Source organism: Rutidosis leptorrhynchoides, chromosome 1 (genome assembly GCF_046630445.1).
Source record: "Rutidosis leptorrhynchoides isolate AG116_Rl617_1_P2 chromosome 1, CSIRO_AGI_Rlap_v1, whole genome shotgun sequence".
In the NCBI taxonomy this organism is placed as follows: domain Eukaryota; kingdom Viridiplantae; phylum Streptophyta; class Magnoliopsida; order Asterales; family Asteraceae; genus Rutidosis; species Rutidosis leptorrhynchoides.
Window position 1 is genome coordinate 35,033,465 of NC_092333.1, and position 26,914 is coordinate 35,060,378.

Consider the following 26,914-nt stretch of genomic DNA (forward strand, 5'->3'; position numbering starts at 1 on the left):
AATGTTGAGTAATAATCTAGAGATTATTGAAAGAGGTCGGTTTTACCTTTTTAAATCCAAGGAATGTAATGTTATAACAAAAGTAACTTCTGTACATTGAGCTATAATCTAGGGATTATAATGTTGAATTATAATCCAAGGAATGTAATGTTATTTATAACAAAAACTTCTATTGTATTTATTGTATTTAAGTTATTCTACAAATATACACAATCAAACTACATGCCTTTTAACAATTTCTAAGCCATAATACATCCTTTAAATAGACTATCTTAAGTGGCCCACTTGGCTTATTGTTGCCATTTTCAGGTTTGTTTCAACAAGAACTTCAAAAGTCCTTATTAATCTTTTTCGGTCAATATGACCTTATCGAGTGATTGTTCGGGTCGGGCTCCCCCACATTGCTTCATATGGAGCGAAGATTGGCATGCAAATTGATTTAGATGATCACGGTGTGGGCCTAAAGGCTGGGTTGTGTGGAACTTTACCTCCTTTAGTTTTGTTTTAATAGCACTTATCTCTTGTAAACTCACCATGACTTCTAACATGTCAGGACGATTTTTTGGGTCCGCTTCTAGACAGCTCAAGATTAGCTCAGTAGCTTTAAAGGATCCTTTTGATGGGTAACCGTTTTCTAGTTGTGGGTGCATAAGTTTTCTTAGTTTCCATTTGTCAGGCAATGCTGGTCGAGCCCAGTCCACCAAATTATGTTGTGAGCTTGGTCGATTAGTGTCAAGTACAAGCAGACCTGTAATAATCTACAGTAACACGACTCTAAAAACATAAACATCACTTTTGACATATAAATGACCTGCAATAAGAGGTGGAGCTAGAATTTTAAGTCGGGGATGATCGACATATTTATAAAGAATAACAATAAATATCTTATAACAAAATAACATAATGTTTCTTTTCAATCAGCTTATTTTAGAAATATAATATATCAAATAAAAACATTGTAAATTTCTATTCATTTTATTTTGTTTCATCTTTCTACTGTTCCTTTTATTTCCTTTTATTACCTTCGTAAAATAGAATCACCAAATGTAATACATTTTTAGTTTACCTTCATTTCCTTTATATTTATTAAAACTTCATTTATAAATTAGCTGCAATAAATTAATAAATATTTAATGAAATTTAATGAAAAATTGTTAAGTTAAAACTAATTAAAAAGAATCTTTAAAGAAAGTCAGAAATGACATCGGGTTTCATTGAATATACATATATAACATCAAACTTAAAATCGTTTTAATATATGTAACTTTGGTATTAAAACATTTGACATATGTATATAATTGAGATTACACAGGCGGAGCAAGAATTTTAAGTTAGGGGATCGACTTATTTATAATTAATATCAATAAATTGAATATTGTATGTTATAACAAAATAATATATTCTTTCTTTCTAATCGGTGTATTTTAGAAATAAGTATATTAAACAAAAACATTGTGAATTTCTATTCATTTCCTTTTGTTTTTCTTTCATCTCCCTACAATTTCTTTTCATTTTCTTTATTTTCCTTTCATTTCCTTTATAAAGAAGAGACTCACATTCGTAATGCATTTTTTATTTACCTTCATTTCTTTTATGTTTAATAAACCTTGGTTCATAAATTATTAGTATATAAAAATATATTGAAATTTAAAGAAATTTGTTAAAGCAAAAAGCAATTAATAACAACCTTTGGAAAATGACAAAAACTTCTAATTAATTTATTGTATTTAAGTTATTCTACAAATATACACAATCGAAAAACATGCCTTTAACAAATTCTAAGCCATAATATATCCTCTAAATGGACTATCTTAATTGGTCCACTTGGCATATTGTTGACAATTTCATGTTTGTTTTAACAAGTACTTCAAATATATCCGTTGATCTTTTCGGTTAGTATGACCTTATCGGTGATAGTCCAGGTCGTGCTCCTCCACCTTGCTTCATATGGAGCGGAGATTGGTGTGCAGATCGATATAGACGATCACGCCGTGGGCCTAAAAGCTGGGTCGCATGGACCTTTACCTCCTTTGGTTTAGTTTTAATAGCACTTATCTCTTGTAAACTTACCATGACTTCTAACATGCTGGGACGGTTTTTTGGGTCCGGTTCTAGACAATTCAAGATTAGCTCAGCAGCTTTAAAGGCTCCTTTTGATGGGTAATCGTTTCCTAGCCGCGGGTCCATAAGTTTTCTTAATTTTCGCTTGTCAGGCAATGCAGGTCGAGCCCAGTCCACCAAATTATGTTGTGAGCTTGGTCGATTTGTGTCAAGTACACGTAGACCTGTTATTATTTCTAGTAATACGACTCCAAAACCATAAACATCACTCTTGACGTATAAATGACCTGCAATTAAATAACATAAACTGCTAGTTAAAAACGATTTTGGACTATGACATACCATTTCTTAATTTTTTTTTAAGAAATAATAAATAATATTTAAATAGTCAAGGTTTACATACACTATACATGGTTTTGACCCGGTATAAAGCTTTTCAAACAAGGAAATACATAGAACTAAACTATATAAATATTATGTCACATCATTGATGCGTATAAGATCTATGAAAACAAATACTTATAAACGTGTAAAGTGTTATAATACATCAATTATTGAAGTAGAAGTCAAGAAATGGTGGCTAACAATTTTATATAATTTACAAAAGTCAAATATGTAACACTCTTTGTAGTATAAATATGCATCAATATGTACAAGATAAACACACCATTCTAATATACTTACATCAAGTATTATACTTCTTTCTCTCCATTATAATCTTTGTTCTTACACTTCATTATTAGTATTCTTAATCAAGAATCAAACCACTAAAGGTAGTTATAAGCCTACTGAATTATAACACGTTATCAGCACGAAGTGCTCCGTATAAACAAGGTTTATCTAAGCAAGTACAAGTCACTAATCAAGACAAATATTCAAGTCCGGCAATACGCTGCTTCGGACCGGTGTACCCTGGGAACAGACGTCGAATCTGTTTAAGGGAATTGTGTCAAACACAAGCCCAGTTCAACCCTTCAATCGGTTAGATCGTTTTAACTTTCTCTTTTTGGTTGATTATATGCTTGGCTCAGTTTCGTATATACATATTTACCTACAAACTTAAACAGACTCGTATGCGAAACTGACTTGTTATAAACCTGAAAAACAGATTAATCGACCATGTTATATTTGCTTCTGCTGTTAACATATTAACTTGTTCACAAAACAGATTTAATTGCAGTTAAAACATGCTGATATCTGATGTGTTATATCTGATTAGAACTTGATGTTTGCTTGTTGGTATATGATTATAAGTTGCTATAATCGATATCGTTATTTTTCTAAAACATGATGAATAATAAAAACTTTTATTGGTGGGTATGTTTGCTTCATCTGTACTTTGGTTATATGGTCATATATTTGTTGCATATCTACCATCGAGTTTTGTGAAGGATTTAGATAAGCTAGTCCATTGTTACAATTTTTTATTCACTGTCTCGAAAATTATGATAATGCATTTGCACATGCTAGTTTAGTTATTCTGCCCACACTTTGTGTATGCTGCTGCTATCATGTTCTTATGAAACTAACCTGCTATAATAGAATTAATCAATATATACATGGATTATTAGCTAGATATATCGTTGGTTACATCTGGTACTTATATAAAATATTTAAATATATATATCCATATGTCAGTATCTAATTGTTATGATTAGTCTGTTCGTGTGAGTGATATGAACTTATATATAATATAGTTGATGAATACTTGGTTATGCAGATTATATATAAACATGATAGATTTATATTATGTAATATGAAGTTATGTACATGTACATATGTATCTTTGTTTGCGTTTTAGGGATATAGCACTCAATTATAATTATAAAGTAGTATAGTATAGTATTATTATAATAATTATTATTATTATTATAATCATATTATCTCTATTGATAATATTATATTCCTTGTATGCAATGCAAAAGCAGGCACTCCTAACCATTTTGATTGGCATTTATCGGCAGCCTATATAGTTGGACTAATAATGATGAAGGGTAACATTTTATTAGTATAATGATGGCCTTATTAGCTATTTGCAAGTTTTAAATGATGATTTATGCACATGTGCTATACAATATGATTATATCAATCATATTGTGTGGGGTTTTTGCTTGTATATTGTGGGTTATGTAGGTTCATAAAAGATTTATTAATCTATTTGACAGTTGTACAGAAAGCTTTGACCGGATTGTAATCATTTTATATCCATAAGAATTAATTAGAACCAAGTCGTTTCCGAAACAATTTGTGTTGATTTTGGGCTGAAGCTTAATAAAATATGTGTAGTTTTGAAAAAGGTTATTTGAGTAATACTTTGTTTTACTAATATGGTATGAAGGTTTTGAAAAACTTCAATTGTTGCTATCTATGTTTCATAAAAGTTACAAGTCGATTATATATGTATTACGGTATTGTCATAATCGATTTTGAACTGTTGGCTGTAAATGGTTTTGATGTGTTTTACAATATAAACCTACTGATTTTAACATGTTGTGGTGATCAGAATAATATTTCTGGATTATGGTGAAACATAGATTGTTATGACCATTATAATAATAATAATGCATCCTTTGTCATTATATAGATGTGAATTTGGTGATTATGATTCTTTATACTACATAATATATAAATGTAATTGATATGCTACTAGTACTCTTACTAGCTGGATACCGCTTACTAACGCGGTTCGTTCTCATGTTGAAGAAATTCGAAAAATTCATTGGTGTGAACTTTAAACATTGGCAGCAAAAGATGCTCTTTTGTCTGACCACACTGAACCTTGCGAGGTTAATGAAAGGGAAGATGATGCTCAAATTGTGAGCGCGATTAAAGTTTGGAATCATTTAAATTCCTTGTGCGTAACTATTTCTTGAATACATGAACATCTTATTTAGCTCTACAAATAAGTCCCAAAAGAAAAGAAAAAGCACATATGATAATTAATGAAAAGCACATATGGTGATTAATGAAAAAGCACATATGATGATTAATGAAAAGGCACATATGGTGATTAATGAAAAAGCACATATGATGATTAATGAAAAAGCACATATGATGATTAATGAAAAAGCACATATGATGATTAATGAAAAGCACATATGGTGATTAATGAAAAAGCACATATGGTGATTAATGAAAAAGCATTAATTAAAAAGCACATATGGTGAAAAGCACATATGGTGATTAATGAAAAACACATTGAGAAAGAATCACCAATGTTTCTTAAAAGAATTCAAGGTGATATATATGGGGACATGCAAATTTACATGCTGCGATATTATTTCACATTAGACAAAGTGCAACTCATAAATATTCTCCCATACAACTTGATTTTGGCCGAGAGCTAAATATTTCCCACCTTAGAACATTTGGTTGTGCAATGTATGTTCCAATTGCGACACCACAACGTACAAAAATGGGTCCTCAAAGGAGGTTGAGAATATATGTTGGATATGAAACATCTTCAATCTTAAGGTATTGATGATGTAGCGTGAGGGTACGAAATAGTATTATTTTTACTAGGAAATACTACAAAATATGACACAAGTTTTATTAATTTACGGATGGGATATACCTAAACCTTGCTACAACACTATAGGCAGTGTACCTAATCGTAGAGTAGTGTAGTTTTTAGTAAGTCCGGTTCGTTCCACAGGGAGCTGGTGAAACTTACTATATTTTTAACTATATTTATACAAAATATATATAATTATATAAGTAGTAATATTATTATAAAAGGGGGGTTTTACCGTTTAATGACCGGTTTGTCGATTCTATATTTTAAGCGTAAAGATAAATGACGATAATTAAAGTGCGTAAAATAATGACAATAAATAAAATGACAGTAAATAAAATTGCGAGTAATAAAATGACAGTAAATAAAGATACGATGAGAAATATAATAAAAGAATTATGCTTATTTAAACTTCCGTAATCATGATGTTTGACGTGTTGATTTTAATTTATTACCATGGGTTAATTGTCTTTTGTCCTGGTTTATTTGATACGTCTATCTGGTTTTTGTCCATAATAGTTCATCGGTCATAAATATAAAGTGCGAGTATCCTCGTCAAATTACCCTTATACCCGAAGTCAAATATTCCAACTGATTAAGGATTTAAACTGTGACGCAGTTATCACTTCTGTCAACAATTACACCAGTTATCACTGTATGTAATCCACCCCTGTTTTAATTAGTTTATGAATATTAATTCATCCACTTGATCAGAATGAATAATCAATTACCCAACCCAATTGATTAATTAAATGATTATAACAGATTCCATATGAACGTCACTAAATAGGACAACCATAATCATTATTAATTATTAGGTTAATTAATTTGAAGATAGGTTCGACAGACTCCAATGAGTTGTCACTCAATTAGACAATACCCCCCATCTATTAATAGTCAATAATCCAATTTCCACAAGTGTCGGTCTTTTGCCCAAACCTTAATTATGGTCCAAAGTTCAATAACCCAATTTTAGTAATTAGCCCAACATCATGAGTACTTCATTTTAAATAAGCATAATAACGACTTAGCTACGAGACATTAATGTAAAAAGGTTGAACATAACTTACAATGATTAAAAATAGCGTAGCGTTACACGGACAGAATTTCGACTTACACACTCAAACGATCTCTATCATAAATCTTATTATTATCATAATTTAAAATTAAAATTAAGATTATTGTTATATCTGATTACATTAACATTATGATAGAGAATTATAAATATAGATATTGATATTTGATAGATAGAAAAATAAGAAAAAAAAATAGAAGAAGAAAAAAAAAGATCGGAAAAAAAGTTCTCTCTCATTCATCGAACATAGATCATCGCTTTATAGGGAAATTAGAATTTGAAATTTTCATTTACGACCCCTGAACTATGCTCAATTAACAACTTTTTATTATTTAATATTATTCTTATTATGATTTATTTAAATATTATATTTTATTCTTGTGCATAGTTGACTCGTAATTTTTACACCGTTGCGTCGAGCTTTGAGAGTTGGTTCATGTCCTGGTTTCGGATTTTCGAACGTCCTTTCGTATAATTTAATATCTTGTACTTTGCGTTTTGTAACTTGTACTCTTGTCATTTTTAGACGTTTCTCATCAATAAATTGAACCTTTTGAATTGTATCTTGTACATTTGAGCTTTTTGGATGTTTTGGTCTTTCAAATCTTCGTTTTTGTCTTTAAATCTTCATTTTCGAGCGATTTGCGTCTTTCATCTTCGCACTTATTTATTTAACTATTACAACTAAAAATAAGGAAATTACATTTAAAAACTTTACATATTGGAACGATATTGCTACTAAATATATGTTCATTTGGAACACTATCAAATATCCCCACACTTGAGCGTTGCTTGTCCTCAAGCAATACAGAACTTAAAATAAAAACATACATGAATCACTTTTTTATTCATCACACTTTGTACATCAGTGATTTTGATATAGCGATATAAACAATGACAGTAATGATGGTTAAAGGTGGGTGTGTCATCCACAGTTGCCTCGGGTTTAGGTCAACGACACTTGCAATCAAATAGCCGATTTACTTTCGGTTTCCAAAGCAAAGTGCACATTTGAAAGGCGGTTTACAGTCCCACATGACTATAAAAATTTAGATCCTTTAGGAAATAGGATCTTTATGAAAACATTTGATCTTTTGAAAATTCAATCTAGCTTTTACCCTAGATAAGTTTTCTGATTTGATCCACCATTGGTGTTGCAAAATATATTTGTGGATCAATATTTTGGCTAAAAACATTTAGGTTCGTGTAATCCACTGCTATCCCGGTATCGGAAAGCACACATCCAGTTTACTTGTTCCGTATATTACCTTTCGGTAAACTACCGTCCGGTTGTAAAGGAAAGCGATGAACAAGAAACTGTTAAGGCAATGTCCCGTGACATGCAGATGATTATGGTCTTTTAACGTGTCGGATGCTAGAACTATCCTTGGTAGGAGCGATAGTAAAGATCATCCTATGATTTTTCGGTCTGGCACAAGGTCCTGTCTCTGACCATGCTATGCAACCACCGTTCTTACGGTTGACACCCGATTTGGTTCAGGTGACCTAATGAATTCCAGGTGAATTCCTAGGATTTTACGTTCAATGGTAATGAACGCATTGAAAATGGGTTTTCAGAAAACAAATCGGTTTGTATTTTTGATCAAAATATTTTCTCGTTCAAGCTCGAGTTTAGATATCATTGAATTCCATGAGTTTGAATTCTCAATCTTTAAGGTCAATCTCAAGGATTGAGTAATATCAGTCTTAAAAGCTGATTTTTAATCTTTAAGGAGATTATCCTTTCTGGGGATCTGATTCATTAGTCTTATCAAGCTAATTTGCACGGTGCCTCCCCATTGTACGAGATAAATCCTTCTCATGGTTAGGATAAATCTGACCACTTGGCGACCCTGTTTGATGCTGAGGTCCGTGGATTTCCTGCTGATTTTAGAGATGACTTTTCTAGATTTTTCGTCAACCTACAGCTGGTCTGGACGACAACTTCATGACCTAAATCAAGAAGCGCGTGTCTTTTTCGGAAGACTTTACTTCCTTTTAATGATGGAATTGATTCATCGTGTAGATCCATCTTTCTTTAATAAATCGGGTAAAACAGTTAATTTAGTCCAAAACAAAAACACCTGCAATAACTTTACAGAAACATGTGATAGATAGTTTTTAATTGAATAACTTGGTACATTCTCCCCACACTTAGTTTCTTTCTTTGCCTTTTTATTCTCCTTTATTTCATTTTAAATGAATTCAAGCGTTTTAGGTTGTTTCTCAATTTATGCCCTTTCCGAGGTAACGATAATTTCGGTATTATCACCTAGTTTTCACCGTTCATAAATATGTATAAACATGATTTTGACTTCATTTAATTGAAAATTTTTCAAATTTTCACAAAATTTGGCAAATAAACCAAGTATAAACCTGAGAGAATTTATAACCCTTCCCCACACTTAAGATCATGCAATGCCCTCATTTGCATGAAATCAGACTATAATTTAAATTCATGAGGGTGATTAGCGTAGAAAAGTGATTAAAAATACCGAGTTTGTAATTACAAAGCTCGTCGAATGATAGATGGCGCCTCATCGTTCATTCCTTCATTTGTTATATCATATTTGTTGTTTTGCGTCTTGTCGTCAAAATTAGTACCTTTTGCTTAACTTTAATGACAGTCTTTGAAAGTGCATTGTTTTACTCTATTTTGTACATAAGATAAAATACAAACATATATATATATATGTATATATATTTTTGAAGTTTGGTTTATAACCCCACTTTTCAAAAATTTATAAAGTATAATATTTTTGGCATACTTTAAATCAATAAAATTAAAAATAATGATAACAAAATTTGTCGCCTCGCCCTCGGGTAAAGTAATTTCGGCTCTATGACCTAGTCTTCAACTTACGACGAATTTTATAAATCATTTTTTTTTTTTTTTTCAACTTAATGAAATAAAGTAAATTTTGTTTTTAAATATCACACAAAACTTAAAAGCATATTAATTTCATATAAAACCTAAAAAAAACAAAAATTCAGAATGGGGGGAGAAAACTAGTTCTTTAGTGTCTGCTAGCGGAAAAGACCAATCGGATTCCATTCTCGGAACTACACGAGAACAGAACAACTAACTCTAGATAACATTTTCTTAGAACATTTGAATCTCCCCACACTTAGGTAGCTGTGGTGTCGAAATTGTGATTAACTTCATCGTCAATTTCTTTTGGTCCATAATCAACTTGCCTATCTGTGACTTTTTCTTTAAGCCAGTGCCCGGCTTCTTCCGTAATATCCCAAAATTCAACTAGTTTCGCCTTTTCTTTAGGCGACAGATTGGATACTAACCGGTTACATAACTTAAAGTTCCCCTTACTTCTAGCATCGATAGCCCGTTTAAAAAGTTTCTTCATTGAACTGTTAATAACGGGGTCATTTAATTTCGTATCAACAACGGGGTTCTTTGTTATCAGGTCATCATTAGGTGTTACTTCATTTTCCCCACACTTAGGCGTTTTATTATTATTAAGCACTACCGTTGGAGTTGGTAAAACAACATGGTTATTACCAATCGTTTTTATTGGTTCAACGGTTTTGGTTGGTGGAGGTTTAGATTTTCGAATCATAAAGGTGATCGATTTGTCACCACTTTTAAGTGTCATTCTTCCATTTCCTACATCAAATAACGCCCCGGTGGACGCAAAGAATGGTCGACCTAAAATTAGAGGAACGTTTGGGTCCTCTTCTATGTCAATGACAATGAATTCGACTAGAAAGGTTAAATTGCCTACTTGAATGGGTAGGTTGTCAGCAATTCCAACTGGGTGCTTAATGGTTTGATCAAAGAGTCGAACACTCATATCCGTTGGAGTTAACTCACCCACACCTAATCTCTTATATAAGGAAAGAGGCATAACACTTACACTCGCACCTAAATCTGCTAGTGCATCATACATGACACAATCACTAAGTAGACAAGGAACAATAAATTCACCCGGATCACCTACCCTAGGTGGAGGTTTTGGTGGAACTGTCTTCACCGGGTTTATATTTACGGCTTTTGTTTCTTGCACTTTCTTATTCTTTTTCTTCTTCTTCTTTCCAGAGGTATCACAATCTTTATTACCTATCACTTGCTCATACTCAACTCCTTTTCTTGGAAACGGGATGGGTGGTTTGTATGGTGCCACCACTGGCTTTACATACTCGGGTGGTGGTGGTGTAACTTCTTCATTGTTACTCTCATCTAAAACCTTCCCATCTTCTGATGCTGGTTTTTCAGAATTCGTTGACACCATATTAACATTCTCATTCCGAGGATTTACTTCAGTATTACTCGGTAGCTTTCCTTGTTCCCTCTCACTCATCATGCTAGCAAGAGTACCTACGTGTTTTTCTAGATTCAAAATGGAAGCTTGTTGAGTTCTTAATGACTGATCAAACCTCTCGTTCGTTTGAGTTTGAGATGTAATGAATTGTGTTTGAGATTCAATCAGCTTTGCCATCATTTCTTCTAGATTTGGCTTTTTCTCTTCGGGTTGTTGTGGTGGTTTATACAAGCTAGGTCTTTGTTGATTGAAAGTGTTGTTTTGAGTTGGTTGGTTATTCGGACCTTGTTGGTTATACCAGTTATTTTCGGGTCCTTTTGAATTGTAAAGAATGTTTTGATTTCGATTTAAGTTTAGCCTTGGCGGTTGATAATTATTTTGATAATTATTTCCCGGCCTTTGGTTCATATAGGAAACATTCTCTCGTTGTTCCATCGTTGGTTCAATGTGACAATCTTTCAATAAGTGTGGTCCACCGCATTGCTCACAACTGATTCGTATTGCGTGAATATCTTTATTCATCTTTTCCATTCGTCTTTCGAAAGCATCTATTTTTGCGGAAACGGAATCAAAGTCAGGGCTAGAATCGGCTCTAGCCGCTTTAGATGATCGAAAGATATCTTTTTCTTGGTGCCACTCATGCGAGTGGGAGGCTGTGTTATCAATAATTTTGTAAGCTTCAGTTGCGGTTTTCTTCATAATGGATCCACCAGCGGTTATGTCGATGTCTTTTCGTGTGGCGATGTCTACGCCTTTATAGAAGATTTGTACTATTTGAAAAGTATCTAATCCGTGTTGAGGACATCCTCTCAACATCCTTCCGAATCTTGTCCACGCCTCATATAATGTTTCATTTGGATTTTGCGCGAACGTAACAATTTCTCCTTGAAGTCTCACGGCTTTGGATGCCGGAAAGAATCGTTTAAGAAATTTTTCAACTAAAACATCCCATGTGTCAATCGCCCCTTCAGGTAACGATTCTAACCAATCTTTGGCTTCTCCCTTTAAAGTCCAGGGAAATAACATGAGATAGATTTGTTCGTCTTCCACTTCTCGGATTTTGAATAGTGTACAAATTCTATTAAACGTACGAAGATGTTCGTTTGGGTCTTCATTCGGCGCACCACTGAATTGGCATTGATTAGTCACCATGTGTAGAATTTGTCCTTTGATTTCATAATCTGGAGCATTAACTTCTGGTTTAATAATGGCATGACCTTGGCCCGTGCGTGTAGCTCTCATTCGGTCTTCCATACTTAGAGGTTCTAGATTTTCCATGATTGGAAGTGTTGTATCTGAATCACTAGAGGTTTCTGATTTAATGGTTTCTTCCTCAACAATCTCTGTTTGAATGATTGGTGGTTCCGGAGGAATAATTAATGGATCAGGGTCTCGGAATTGTCCCTGAGTATTCTCCGGATTCTCAATTGTGATATTGGTTTCAAAAACTGGATTATCGGAAATTTGAGTTGAAGTACTCGGTCGACTTGATGACGAGTCTAAAGAAAAATCAACGGCAGCTATATTTGTTAAACGATGTCTTGATCGAGTTACAGGTGGTGAACGTACAAAAGGTGGTGAACGTCTTGCTCGGTTCATTCACTGAATATCCTATTAGTTTTAAAAAAAGAAAGAAAAATTATAATAAGTTATCCAACCAATAGACTTTTCTGATTTTGCCCACGTTTCGAATAGCCAAAAGATGCAGCAGAGGGGCAGGATTCGTTTGGTCTCAATATAATTGAGGACTGTTTGGCTCCAATAACCCGGTCCACGTACAAATCCAACTATTACTACGAACCAGAAAATTTTGATGTCTATCAATTTAACCACTTAAAATAAATTTTCGTAATTTTAAGAAATTTAGAGAAGAAGTAGAAAAAATTCTAAGTCCTAAAAACTAGAATGGCGAGAAATAAGAAAGAAATAGATTGCGCGTCGAAAAATGTCGAAAAATAAAAGGTCGAAAAATAGGCGTCGAAAAATAAAAATAAGAAAGTAGTGCGAAATACGGCGTCGTAAAATTCTAAAGCACCTAAAACTTAGTCTAAGGAATAAGCACTTAAGGGATTTTACGGCAAAGCCTAAAAATTCTAGAAGTAAAAATAACTATGGCAAAACTAAACTTAATACTAAAAGTTGCGAATATAGTCTAAAAATCTAAAGGTAATAAAATTAAAAAAAAAAAACATTTTTTTTTTATAGACAAAATTTTAAAAATATATATATATTTTTTTTTTTTTTAATAATTTTTTTTTTTTTTTTTTTTTTTTTTTTTTACGTTTATTTTTTTTTTTTTTACGTTTTTGTTTTTACGTTTTTTTTTTTTTTTTTTTTTACGTTTTTTTTTTTTTTTTTTTTTTTTTACGTTTTTTTTTTTTTTTTTTTTTTTTTTTTTTTACGTTTTTTTTTTTTTTTTTTTTACGTTTTTTTTTTTTTTTTTTTTTTTTTTTTTTTTTTAAAACGATTTTTTTTTTCTTTTAAAAAAAAAAAAACGATTTTTTTTTTTTTTTTTTACACAAATTTTTTTTTTTTTTTTTTTTTTTTTTTTTTTTTTAAAAAAAAACGATTTTTTTTTTTTTTTTTTTTTTTAAAAAACGATTTTTTTTTACAAATTAATAATAATTTTTTTATAATTATAATTTTTTTTAAAACTTTTTTTTTTTTTTTTAATTCATTTACTATTCATGAATAGTAAATGAAAATAAATTAATTAATTTACTATTCACATGAAAGCGACATGATAGCAATTATTAATTATAAGTTACATAATATACCCCTGAAGTATTTAATAAATACGACTTTTTTTTTTTAAAATTTACGTAAAGATTCTTAAATATTTTTATATTATTATATTCTATTTCAATATTATTATATTATTATATTCTATTTCAATATTATTATAATTAAAAATATAGCGTTTTAGCGCTCCCCGGCAGCGGCGCCAAAAACTTGATGATGTAGCGTGAGGGTACGAAATAGTATTATTTTTACTAGGAAATACTACAAAATATGACACAAGTTTTATTAATTTACGGATGGGATATACCTAAACCTTGCTACAACACTATAGGCAGTGTACCTAATCGTAGAGTAGTGTAGTTTTTAGTAAGTCCGGTTCGTTCCACAGGGAGCTGGTGAAACTTACTATATTTTTAACTATATTTATACAAAATATATATAATTATATAAGTAGTAATATTATTATAAAAGGGGGGTTTTACCGTTTAATGACCGGTTTGTCGATTCTATATTTTAAGCGTAAAGATAAATGACGATAATTAAAGTGCGTAAAATAATGACAATAAATAAAATGACAGTAAATAAAATTGCGAGTAATAAAATGACAGTAAATAAAGATACGATGAGAAATATAATAAAAGAATTATGCTTATTTAAACTTCCGTAATCATGATGTTTGACGTGTTGATTTTAATTTATTACCATGGGTTAATTGTCTTTTGTCCTGGTTTATTTGATACGTCTATCTGGTTTTTGTCCATAATAGTTCATCGGTCATAAATATAAAGTGCGAGTATCCTCGTCAAATTACCCTTATACCCGAAGTCAAATATTCCAACTGATTAAGGATTTAAACTGTGACGCAGTTATCACTTCTGTCAACAATTACACCAGTTATCACTGTATGTAATCCACCCCTGTTTTAATTAGTTTATGAATATTAATTCATCCACTTGATCAGAATGAATAATCAATTACCCAACCCAATTGATTAATTAAATGATTATAACAGATTCCATATGAACGTCACTAAATAGGACAACCATAATCATTATTAATTATTAGGTTAATTAATTTGAAGATAGGTTCGACAGACTCCAATGAGTTGTCACTCAATTAGACAATACCCCCCATCTATTAATAGTCAATAATCCAATTTCCACAAGTGTCGGTCTTTTGCCCAAACCTTAATTATGGTCCAAAGTTCAATAACCCAATTTTAGTAATTAGCCCAACATCATGAGTACTTCATTTTAAATAAGCATAATAACGACTTAGCTACGAGACATTAATGTAAAAAGGTTGAACATAACTTACAATGATTAAAAATAGCGTAGCGTTACACGGACAGAATTTCGACTTACACACTCAAACGATCTCTATCATAAATCTTATTATTATCATAATTTAAAATTAAAATTAAGATTATTGTTATATCTGATTACATTAACATTATGATAGAGAATTATAAATATAGATATTGATATTTGATAGATAGAAAAATAAGAAAAAAAAATAGAAGAAGAAAAAAAAAGATCGGAAAAAAAGTTCTCTCTCATTCATCGAACATAGATCATCGCTTTATAGGGAAATTAGAATTTGAAATTTTCATTTACGACCCCTGAACTATGCTCAATTAACAACTTTTTATTATTTAATATTATTCTTATTATGATTTATTTAAATATTATATTTTATTCTTGTGCATAGTTGACTCGTAATTTTTACACCGTTGCGTCGAGCTTTGAGAGTTGGTTCATGTCCTGGTTTCGGATTTTCGAACGTCCTTTCGTATAATTTAATATCTTGTACTTTGCGTTTTGTAACTTGTACTCTTGTCATTTTTAGACGTTTCTCATCAATAAATTGAACCTTTTGAATTGTATCTTGTACATTTGAGCTTTTTGGATGTTTTGGTCTTTCAAATCTTCGTTTTTGTCTTTAAATCTTCATTTTCGAGCGATTTGCGTCTTTCATCTTCGCACTTATTTATTTAACTATTACAACTAAAAATAAGGAAATTACATTTAAAAACTTTACATATTGGAACGATATTGCTACTAAATATATGTTCATTTGGAACACTATCAGGTATATTGAACCTATGACGGGTGATGTTTTTACAGCACGTTTTGCTGATTGTCACTTTAATGAAACATTCCCTATATTAGGGGGAGAAATGAAAAATAAAGAAAAAGATGCTTCATGATGTGAACATCAATTAAGGTATATAGAACTAGCACAAAAGAATGCGAAAAGAAAGTTAAAAAAAAATAATGCATATGCAAGAACTTGCAAATAAACTACCTGATGCATTTACAGATACAAAAAGAAGTGAATAAATCATATATACCAGCAGTAAATGCTTCAGTTAGAATTGAAATTCTAAAAGCCGAAAATGTCACTCATGAGTCTTTGCCACGCCTGAAACGTGGGAGACCAATTGGTTCCAAAGATAAAAAAAAAAAAAATCCTCGAAAAGAAAAATCAGCTGATAATGAGGTAAAAGAAAGTGTTCAAGAAGAACCACAAATTAATATTCCTTCTGCAGAGGATATTGATAAATGTAAATACATAAATTGCAATAAATTATGCAATAATATGGAATCGAAATGGAATGAAAAATGTTGATGAGAATTTTTCATACAATGACATCATGAATAAAGATGATGAGCTGGAACCAAAATCTGTCATTGAATGTCAAAATAGACATGACTATATACGAGCTGAATTAGAATTGCTCAATAAAAGAAAAGTTTTCGGATAAATCATTTTCACTTTAAAGATGTGAAACGTATGGGACACAAATGAATTTTTACCCGAAAAGGAAATGAGAACAATGAAGTTACAAGGTAAAGCTATACTTGTAACTCAAGATTTTTCTCAAAGACCAGGAATTGTTTATGAGGAAACTTATTCTCTTGTTATGGATGCAATTACTTTTAGATACTTAATCAGCCTCGCAGTTTCTAAAAATTTAGAAATGCATCTCATGGATGTTGTGACTGCTTATCTATATGGATCATTTGATAGTAATATATATATATGTGTATATATATATATGAAGATACCTAAAGGGTTTAAGGTATCAGAAGCATCTAAAAACACAAGGAAATGTATTCCATTAAAGCACAAAGATTTTTATATGGGTTGATACAGTAGTATAACTGATTAAGTGATTACTTGATAAGAAAACGGGTATAAAAATAATCTTATTTGCACATGTGTTCTTATTAAGAAAACAATGTCCGGATATGTGATTGTAAACTGTTTATGTCGATGATCTTAACATCATAGGTACAAATAAAGAGATCCATGAAACCATTCAACTTCTAAAGAAAGAATTTGAAATGAAAGGTCTCGGAAAAACCAAGTATTGCCTTGGTTTGCAGATTGAGCATATGCCTAATGGTTTACTTGTACATCAAACAAACTATATCGAAAAGATTTTAAAACATTTTTAAAGACAAAACCATTGGTTGATATATCACTCAATATTGACACTGATCTATTTTATCCCCGTGAAGATCATGAAGATCTTTACAGATCAAAAGTTCCATATCTTAGTGCAAATTGGGGTTATTATGTATTTTATAAATTGTACAAGGCTTGACATTTCTTTGCAGTTAATTTGTTGACAAGGTTCAATTCAACCCCTACAAAAGGACATTGAAATGGGATCAAACCGATATTTTGATACCCTTGAGGAACTGCTAATTTAAAATTATTTTATTCTAACGCTTCGAAACAAGATTTGGTTGATTATGTATATGCAGGTCATTCAACAAATCCTCATAAAGATAAATCTCAAACTTGATATGTATTCCTAAATGGAGGTACCACAAAATCATGGCGTTCTTAAAACAAACACTTGTTGCAACATCATCAAATCATGACGAAGTGATTGCATTATATGAAACTACTCGAAAATGTTTTTGGACTAGAACGCGATAAAAGTCCAACAACTATCTATGAAGATAATGCAGCTTGCATAGCACAGATGAAAGAAGGGTATATCAAAAGTGACCGAACAAAACACATACCCCCTAGATTCTTCTCATACACTCAAGGTCTCATTAAGGACAACCAGATTGAAATGAGATATGTACAATCCAACAAAAACTCTGCCGATCTTTTCACCAAAGCACTCTCAACTGCTATTTTCAGAACACACGTTCACAATATTGGCATGAGGCTTGTTCAAAAGATGTAACAACTCAGCGATGTCTACTTGAGGGGGAGTCAACTCTATGCTGCACTCTTTTTCCCTTAGCTAAAGTTTTTTCCCACTGGGTTTTCTTTAGCAAGGTTTTTAACGAGGCAGTACTAGTTGCTCTCTAATAAAATTGTCATCCAAGGGGGAGTGTTATAATACATCAATTATTGAAGTAGAAGTCAAGAAATGGTGGCTAACAATTTTATATAATTTACAAAAGTCAAATATGTAACACTCTTTGTAGTATAAATATGCATCAATATGTACAAGATAAACACACCATTCTAATATACTTACATCAAGTATTATACTTCTTTCTCTCCATTATAATCTTTGTTCTTACACTTCATTATTAGTATTCTTAATCAAGAATCAAACCACTAAAGGTAGTTATAAGCCTACTGAATTATAACATAAAGTTTAATTAGCCGGCTGGATTAGATGGATAAAAACAAATCTTGACATATCTAATTTTTCATTTATTTAACTGCTATTTAAATTTAGATATGTAAATACTTATTTACTATTGTAACTATTATATGTTGAATAATTTGGTTCCGTCTAACTCGAGACATTATCAAAAAACACGAATTTGAAATGAGTTTGAACAACTAACCAGTGGCTATGTACTCTGGAGCCGCATACCCGTATGTGCCCACAACACCAGTCGAGACATGTGAATCGCCATTTGCCGGACCTAACTTTGCGAGTCCAAAATCTGAAAGCTTCGCGATAAATTCCTGAAATAAAATATATCCATCAGTTCATTAATTGTTTTCATGGAAACAAAGTTCGTATGTGTTAAATTTTTTGTAAATTTAACTAGTACTAACCCCATCCAGAAGTATATTTGCTGATTTGAAATCTCTGTAAATAACCTTTTTTTCAGTAGTATGCAAGAATGCAAGGCCTTGGGCTGCTCCGGTGGCTATTTTTAATCTTGTAGACCAAGGGAGTGGTTCTGCACCTTCTGCAAAATTAAATTACAACAAATTAAAATATTTGTAATCATTTTATTTTATATAAAATTTATTTGTAATAGTGAACCATCACAAGATAGTCCATTGGCTGGTACTTTGAGTTTTTGTAAGAGATCTCAATTTCGAATCCTATCAGAATATGAAGTTGAATTATTCGCTTTCATAGATAGCACAAATAGAAAAAACCTTTCACATTTTACTTTTTTCGTTTATTTGTAATAAATAATAATAGTATTACTTACTTTTAAAGAGATGATTTTCAAGACTACCCTTTTGCACATGTTCATATACAAGAATAAATTCTCTATCTTCCCAGCAGTATCCCACTAATTTAACAAGATTTGGATGGCTAAATTTTCCCAAAAAGTTCACTTCTGCCTGCAAAAATAAAACAAGTTAAAATCAACGAAACATACAAGAAAAAAATAATATAAGAAATTATAATACAACTTAGTTTCTACCCAATAATATTTTAAAAATTAAAGTAAACTCAAACAATTCAACATGATTTTTTACGCGAACCATAATCTCATGATTATAGAGTGATCACCTCGATACTCTTAGGCTAACAGCCCTTTAATTAGTGATCTTTTTTCAATTTTTAAGATATTTACAAGTTGAATTATTATATTCTTCAAAAGAATTAAAATAAATAATACGGAGCAATAATTTGTCTTAAAAAGTCGCATATATATTTTGAAGATGTCAATGCAAATTTGTTCTCTAAAATGTCAACCCTGTGATAAATTAATACAGAAAGTGACCCTTTTGCCCCAAGACACTCGAGTCCTCATCTCCTGTATGTAAAAAGTTGAAACAATTGTAATTAGGTGTCAAGTAGCTTGAAAAATGACATGTGCGTGGTTATTTTTTATAAGGTGTTCATACTATTCCTATTTATTCATATGTATAAATTGAGCAAATTTAGTTAAATTAATTTAAATAAAAAACTATAAACACAATATAACACATGACTAGTCTCAAGACTTTTGGATTTATATGAATTTCCAACTTACTTTTCAAGCCGACTAATCTTAAGACGACCACTCAACGATAGTTGAGAGTCATGATAACCCTCTGTGACCAAAATGGGTTATTTAGGTAAAGATCATACATACACAAATGCATCATTGTATAGGTAAGATACCTAAGTTATACACATACTAATATACTACAATAGGCTTTGCTGATTAAATATAACTTGTAATCTTGTATTATGCATTAGGACCCATACATTATGCATGTCGTTTAACATGCAATACGCTATTTAAGAAGAAAAAAATGTACCCCGTAATAAATAAAACAAAATAGAAAGTTGACCACAAAATTATAAAGTGAAAATGTTTACTAACCTGCCATTCTTTTAGACCTTGAGCACTATCTTGATTAGACTTTTTAACGGCAACTGGGATCCCAATACCAACCTTTGACGGCGCGTACGTTTCACCGTCCACCCACCCTTTAAAAACCCTACCAAAACCTCCTTCCCCGAGAATCGTATCCGGCCGGAAGTTTCTAGTAGCACTTTTGAGTTCAGAATATGTAAAACACTTTAATTCCGGTGTTACTATTTTCCCAATAGGTGGCACCGTTTCACCGGAATTTGCGGTGGCCCCACCACCTCCAGCTGCGGTGAATGGACGGTTTTCGATCATGGGTCCTTTCTTTTTCACATCACTTGTAACAACTGCTAACAAAAGTTACAAATTCATGCTAATTCTAAAGAAATATATATACTCGTCAATTAATTAAATAAATTTAGTTAATTAAGTACCTGTAGGAGTGGGAATTTTATTGGTGTTTGAGAGATTATTAACTGGTTTTGGAAAACAGTTTCCCATCTGTTCACACAGTGATCATACAGACACGGTTAATGTTTGGATGAATAAGGTTATAAAAAGATTTAATTGGTTTTTATAAGGGAAGAGAAAGTGGATGAAATGTTGGTGACAAAATAAAATATGTATTCCGTAATATATATACGCATATTAATTTTATTATACAGGATGTAAAGAAGACTAGTTCATAGTTGACCTTTTCTGGTGATGAAAGAAAGTTTAGAGTTTTTTCACACTATTAGCCCCTCATGTAATCAAACTATTGTATTAATTAGTAGTTTAATTAATTGTGAAAAAAGTAAATTGGATGGTGTTTGGCCTAATTGGTGTTATCGATTTCCTCTAAAATGGGGATATGATGTTCTTAATTAAAACTTAACTTTAATTGCATGGTCTTAATCATTGGCCTAATTTTTATTTTTTTTAAAGCAAACTTTCATTCCAAAATGCAAAGCAATATAATTGAAATGGATCACAAACAAATGAACAATATACAGGACCCAAATACACGAGAAAACAAATACGAGGCCTATACAATGGATGTTGAGAGAACATCCACATATATGAACTATATCATCTAATACAAGATTTAGCTTGATAACCACGATATCAATCGAGCTTCTTTAGATTCTTCTTGCTAACCATTTGAAATACTTAGCTTGAATTTCAAATAGAGTCATCAGGCCATTTCACGTTTTGTTTTTGAAAATTTTTTTTTTTCAATTTTTTTCAAATGAGATCCCACATGATCATTCTACTGCTTGTCTGATTAATTTTTCAAAGTAATTGTGAATTCAAGACTTAATTGTTTTCTTTTCTCTTTTACAAACATATATATATGTGTAATGATTGCCTTTTTTTTCTAGAACATGATTAAGAAATGAACTTAGAAATTTGATTATTTTAACAATAAACCAAATTAAATTATGTACACTGCTTATAATAGGCAACACGTCGAAGCAAACCTAAGTTAATTTATAATGGTTGACATGGTCATAACAAAAATGAAAAAATGGAGTGTAATCTAATTAGGTAATTCCTCATAGGGGATTATGATCACTCCATATTGGTGGTCAGTATTTGGTTTTAAACCATGGAACCCGAAAACTAAACTGAAACCAAACAGGAAAACATCCAAACCGAATTTGAAAAACGGTTTTAGGATCGAGTAAAACAGAAACCGAATTCAAATTCGATTTTCGGTTCGGTTTTGAAAATTCTGAATTCGGTTTAACCGAAAAACTGAATTCAAAATTTTTATATATTTAATTTGTATATTTATGTTTTAATGTCATTATAATTTGGGATCTAATCAATAAAATATGTTCTCACCCATATGACGATTTGGTAGCTCACATTATAATTATGTTACTCAAATTATTATGTTCTTCTTCTTAATAACACAAGCAGTAAACGTCATAATTAAGTTGTAAATATTAATAAATCATCGAATTCTTGATAATTTAGTCAGTACGCCATTGTTTTAGGATATAAATAACTAAGACATTAATAACGTTACAATTAAACTACCATCGTTCTCAGTTTTTTCATAATATTCGGTTTTAACCGAAAACCGAGCCGAATCCGAAATCGAATTCGGTTTTCGGTTCGGTTCGGTTTTAACTTTGAATTCGGTTTTTGATTTTGCCCAAAAAAATTTCGAAACCGAATATACCGCATCGAATAAACCGAACAAATTGAAAACCGAACCGATAAACACTCTACTCCATAAATACAGCTCCTTCTACCCACTCATCTTTGGGTGACTAAGGATAGAGTTAATATATAGGAATATCTGGTTATGTCGAATTCATCTAAGTAAAATTATTTGATCTGCTCGAATAACTTGAACAAGAAAAAACCTCATTTTTTTAACGTTTATATCGGCATTATTGAAATTCATATACATTGTCTAACGACCCGTCCTAATCCATCAGGACGAATACATTACATTTGGTTACATCACGAGGTACTTGACCTCTATATGATACATTTTACAACATTGCATTCGTTTTTAAAAGACAAACTTTCATTTCATCGAAAGTTGACGGCATGCATACCATTCCATAATATATCCAACTATAATTGACTTAATAATAATCTTGATGAACTCAACGACTTTAATGCAACGTCTTTTGAAATATGTCATGAATGACTCCAAGTAATATCTCTAAAATGAGCAAATGCACAGCATAAGATTTCTTTCATACCTGAGAATAAACATGCTTTAAAGTGTCAACCAAAAGGTTGGTGAGTTCATTAGTTTATCATAATCGATCATTTTCATCATTTTAATATACCACAAGATTTTCATTTCCATTTCTCATAAATATACGTCCCATGCATAGAGACAAAAATCATTCATATGGATTGAACACCTGATAATCGACATTAACAAGATACATATAGAATATCCCCATCATTTCGGGACACCCATCGGACATGATAAATTTCGAAGTACTAAAGCATTCCAAATTCCAGAATGGGGCTTGTTGGGCCCAATAGATCTATCTTTAGGATTCGCGTCAATTAGGGGTGTGACAACCCGGAAATTTCCAACCAAATTTAAACTTTATCTTTATATTATTCCGACACGATAAGCAAAGTTTGTTAAGTTAAATCTCAAGAATTTTAAACTGTGTTCATACATTCATTATAACCTCGACCAAATTTCGACGATTCACGAATCGTTATATATATATATATATATATATATATATATATATATATATATATATATATATATATATATGTATATATATATATATATATGTATATATATATATATATGTATATATATATATATATATGTATATATATATATATATGTATATATATATGTATATATGTATATATATATATATATATATATATATATATATATATATATATATATATATATATATATATATATTATAACTTAAGAATATTAATAAAGTATTAAACGTATAATACTTTACACGAACGTATTTGTTTCAATATGTTTATCGATGGAATTAGAAGATATTATCAAATGATTGATTTATCAGATACATTGTGATATGATTACGGGTCTATGTTATGAGGTCCACTGTGATTTAAGAAATCTATTCTTTTGACAACATTCGAAAAATGGTAAAGAGATTTATAAGTAAGAACGTGGAGTGTAAATAACTTAGATGTTGGATATCGACAAGTTAAGTAACTCGACATTTTTCATTAAGATGATTTCATACATTTATTTAACCTTTGGACTTTATCACATGCTTCACCAACAGACTGTAATTTAAAAACTTGAAACCTATTATGAATATATATGATTCTACTTTTCTAAAACGTTATGATATAACGATTTCCATTATTTTAACCTTTAAACAAAATGATTCTTAAATATATTTAGTTTTGGAAAACAAAATTATCATATTTATTTGATTTAGTTTCAAACGTACAAAAACGTTTTCAGTTTAAAAAGAACTTTATTATTAAAACGTATATAACTTTTATAAATATCTAGAACCACTTTTGACAACTCATTACTTAACCAGTATGATAAAGATAATGATATTTATATTTTATTTTATTAAATATATATAACGATTTAAATTAATATTATATATTTATACGCGTATTATACGTACATAGTTTTATACTTTTACTATACTTAAACTTTACCTTTACTTTATTTTTACTTTACTTTAACTTTAATAATTCACTTTAATAATTCATACTTTAATAATTCACTTTAATAATCCTTACTTTAATAATTCACTTTAATAATTCGTACTTTAATAATTCACTTTAATAATTCATACTTTAATAATTCACTTTAATAATTCATACTTTAATAATTCACTTTAATAATTCAAAAATCTATTATAAATAGAATTCAATAGGTTTCATTATTTCATAGAAACTTGAAAATATTTTTCTCTAAACTCTCTCAATCTATTTACATATATATATTTACTCCGTATTATTTCAAGATATTATTAGTATACATAAAATATTACGACGGAGTGATGTCCGAGTGATTTCGAAATTGTTTTTCGAGCGGGATAGAGCTAAGGAAACTATGGGTTATAGTTATGGAGGTTATGGGTATGGTTCGGGAGTATTGCTCGTGAGTCAAACTAGTGTTTATCATCTCCGTTGCGTATACGTACTTTTCCTGCAATATTGAATCTCAATATTGATACGTGAGCACTCATAACTTAACTTTTATATATTATTAGTGTATCACTGACTAGTGCTCGAGTATATAGGATTATGCATGCTTATACGTTCGTTATTGTCGTTAGATAGGTTATGTCGAATCTTGAATTAAATACATATGCTATTAAGATAAGGTATATGATATGCATGTCGTTGGAAAGCTAGCGAAAAATTGAGAACTTTTCATTTAGATATCGAATGGTTTCGATGAACGGTTTAGAAGTTATAGTCAATTGAATTTTTATATTATTATTAAAAATGATTATTATTATCGTCGTTATAATCTAATTATTATTATTATTATTATTATTATTATTATTATTATTATTATTATTATTATTATTATTATCATTGCTGTTATTAATAAAAGATATTATTGTTATTTTTATTATTACTACTATCGTTATTATCGTTAAGGTTATAATTAGTATTATTATTATTATTATTATTAATAATATTATCATTCAAATAGTTATTAGTATTATCATTAATATTATTATTATTATTAGTATTATTATAATTAAAACTAATATAAGTAACATCTAATTATTTTGATTACTATTATTGTTATTAATATGAACGCGATATAAAAGACGACTAAAAGCTATTAAATGAAGCAATTAGGAAATAATGAGTATGAGTATCATGATGAAATTAAGATATTGTAAGATATTGATTTAAAGGAAAAATATTGTTTTCATTATTTTACTATTATTATTATTATTAAAAGTATCATTAATATTAAAACTATCATTTTTACTAAGATTATTATTTTTAATAAAAATATCATTGTTAATATGAGACATCATTATTATTATCATTTTAGTACTATTATTAATAAAAATTATCATTTTATCATTTTTAGAAAATATAATTATTGTTATTTTTATTAGTAGAATAATAATAATTATTACAAAATAATACAACTTTTACTTATTATTATTATTATCAATATTATTTTATCAAATAAATATGTGATACAAAGATATTTTACTACGTATAATATAATTACATTAATAATACTTATCATATTATTTTTATGATATTAAATGAACTTTATAAATTTTATTACTTAAGATATATAAAAGTATATTTTATCATATATAAACGTTAATATAAATTTTTATTAATAAATGACTTTTATTATTATAAAATCTAATAAATATATTTAAATATATAAAACGACTATAGTTAAGTTATATAATAAATACGTATAAATTTTGGAAGTCATTTTGGGTTAAGTTGACTTTTGTTGACTTTTGCATATTAGTCTCGAGCATCATGATTGTGGTACACTATGACTTGACCAAAAATTGTTAGAAAAATATTGACCAACATATAAATATATATAAATAATATAGGTTCGTGAATCCGAGGCCAACCTTGCACTTGTTCAATGACGTCCTATGTATTTTTACTACGAAATACAGTATTGTGAGTTTCATTACTCCCTTTTTATATATATATTTTTGGGACTGAGAATACATGCGTTGCTTTTATAAATGGTTTACGAAATAGACACAAGTACTTAAAATTACATTCTATGGTTGGATTATTAAACCGAATATCGCCCTTCAAGTCTGGTAACCTAAGAATTTAGGAAAATGGCCCCTGATTGACGCGAATCCTAAAGATAGATCTATAGACCTTGACAAGTCCCATTCAGGGTACGAATGCTTTAGTACTTAGAGATTATTATTATACAGACGAGAGGTTCTGTTTGGGGATATTCTATGCATTAAAGTTAACGTCGGTTACCAGGTGTTCAATCCATATGAATGATTTTTAATTCGCGGGTTACGCGTATTATTTTGTACTCGGGTTACGTGTACAATCAAATATATGAAATCTTGTGGTCTATTAAAATGATGGAAATGAATGATTATGATAAACTAATGAACTCACCAACCTTTTTGGTTGACACTTTAAAGCATGTTTATTCTCAGGTATTAAGGAAATCTTCCGCTGTGCATTTGCTCATTTTAAAGATATTACTTGGAGTCATTCATGACATATT

General features: G+C 30.1%; 1 protein-coding gene across 1 annotated transcript; it reads right to left on the bottom strand.

Annotated features, from left to right (window-relative positions):
* Positions 1-1,712: 1,712 nt before the first annotated feature.
* LOC139886417 (probable serine/threonine-protein kinase PIX13) lies at positions 1,713-20,807 on the bottom strand. The gene is made up of 6 exons (XM_071870232.1): positions 20,643-20,807; positions 20,221-20,555; positions 19,111-19,246; positions 18,722-18,858; positions 18,505-18,628; positions 1,713-2,348 (listed from the first exon to the last, which is right to left on the bottom strand). The coding sequence occupies exons 1-6, from the start codon at positions 20,707-20,709 to the stop codon at positions 1,894-1,896; spliced, it is 1,254 nt and encodes a 417-aa protein (XP_071726333.1). The 5' UTR covers positions 20,710-20,807; the 3' UTR covers positions 1,713-1,893.
* Between the last annotated feature and the right edge of the window lie 6,107 nt (positions 20,808-26,914).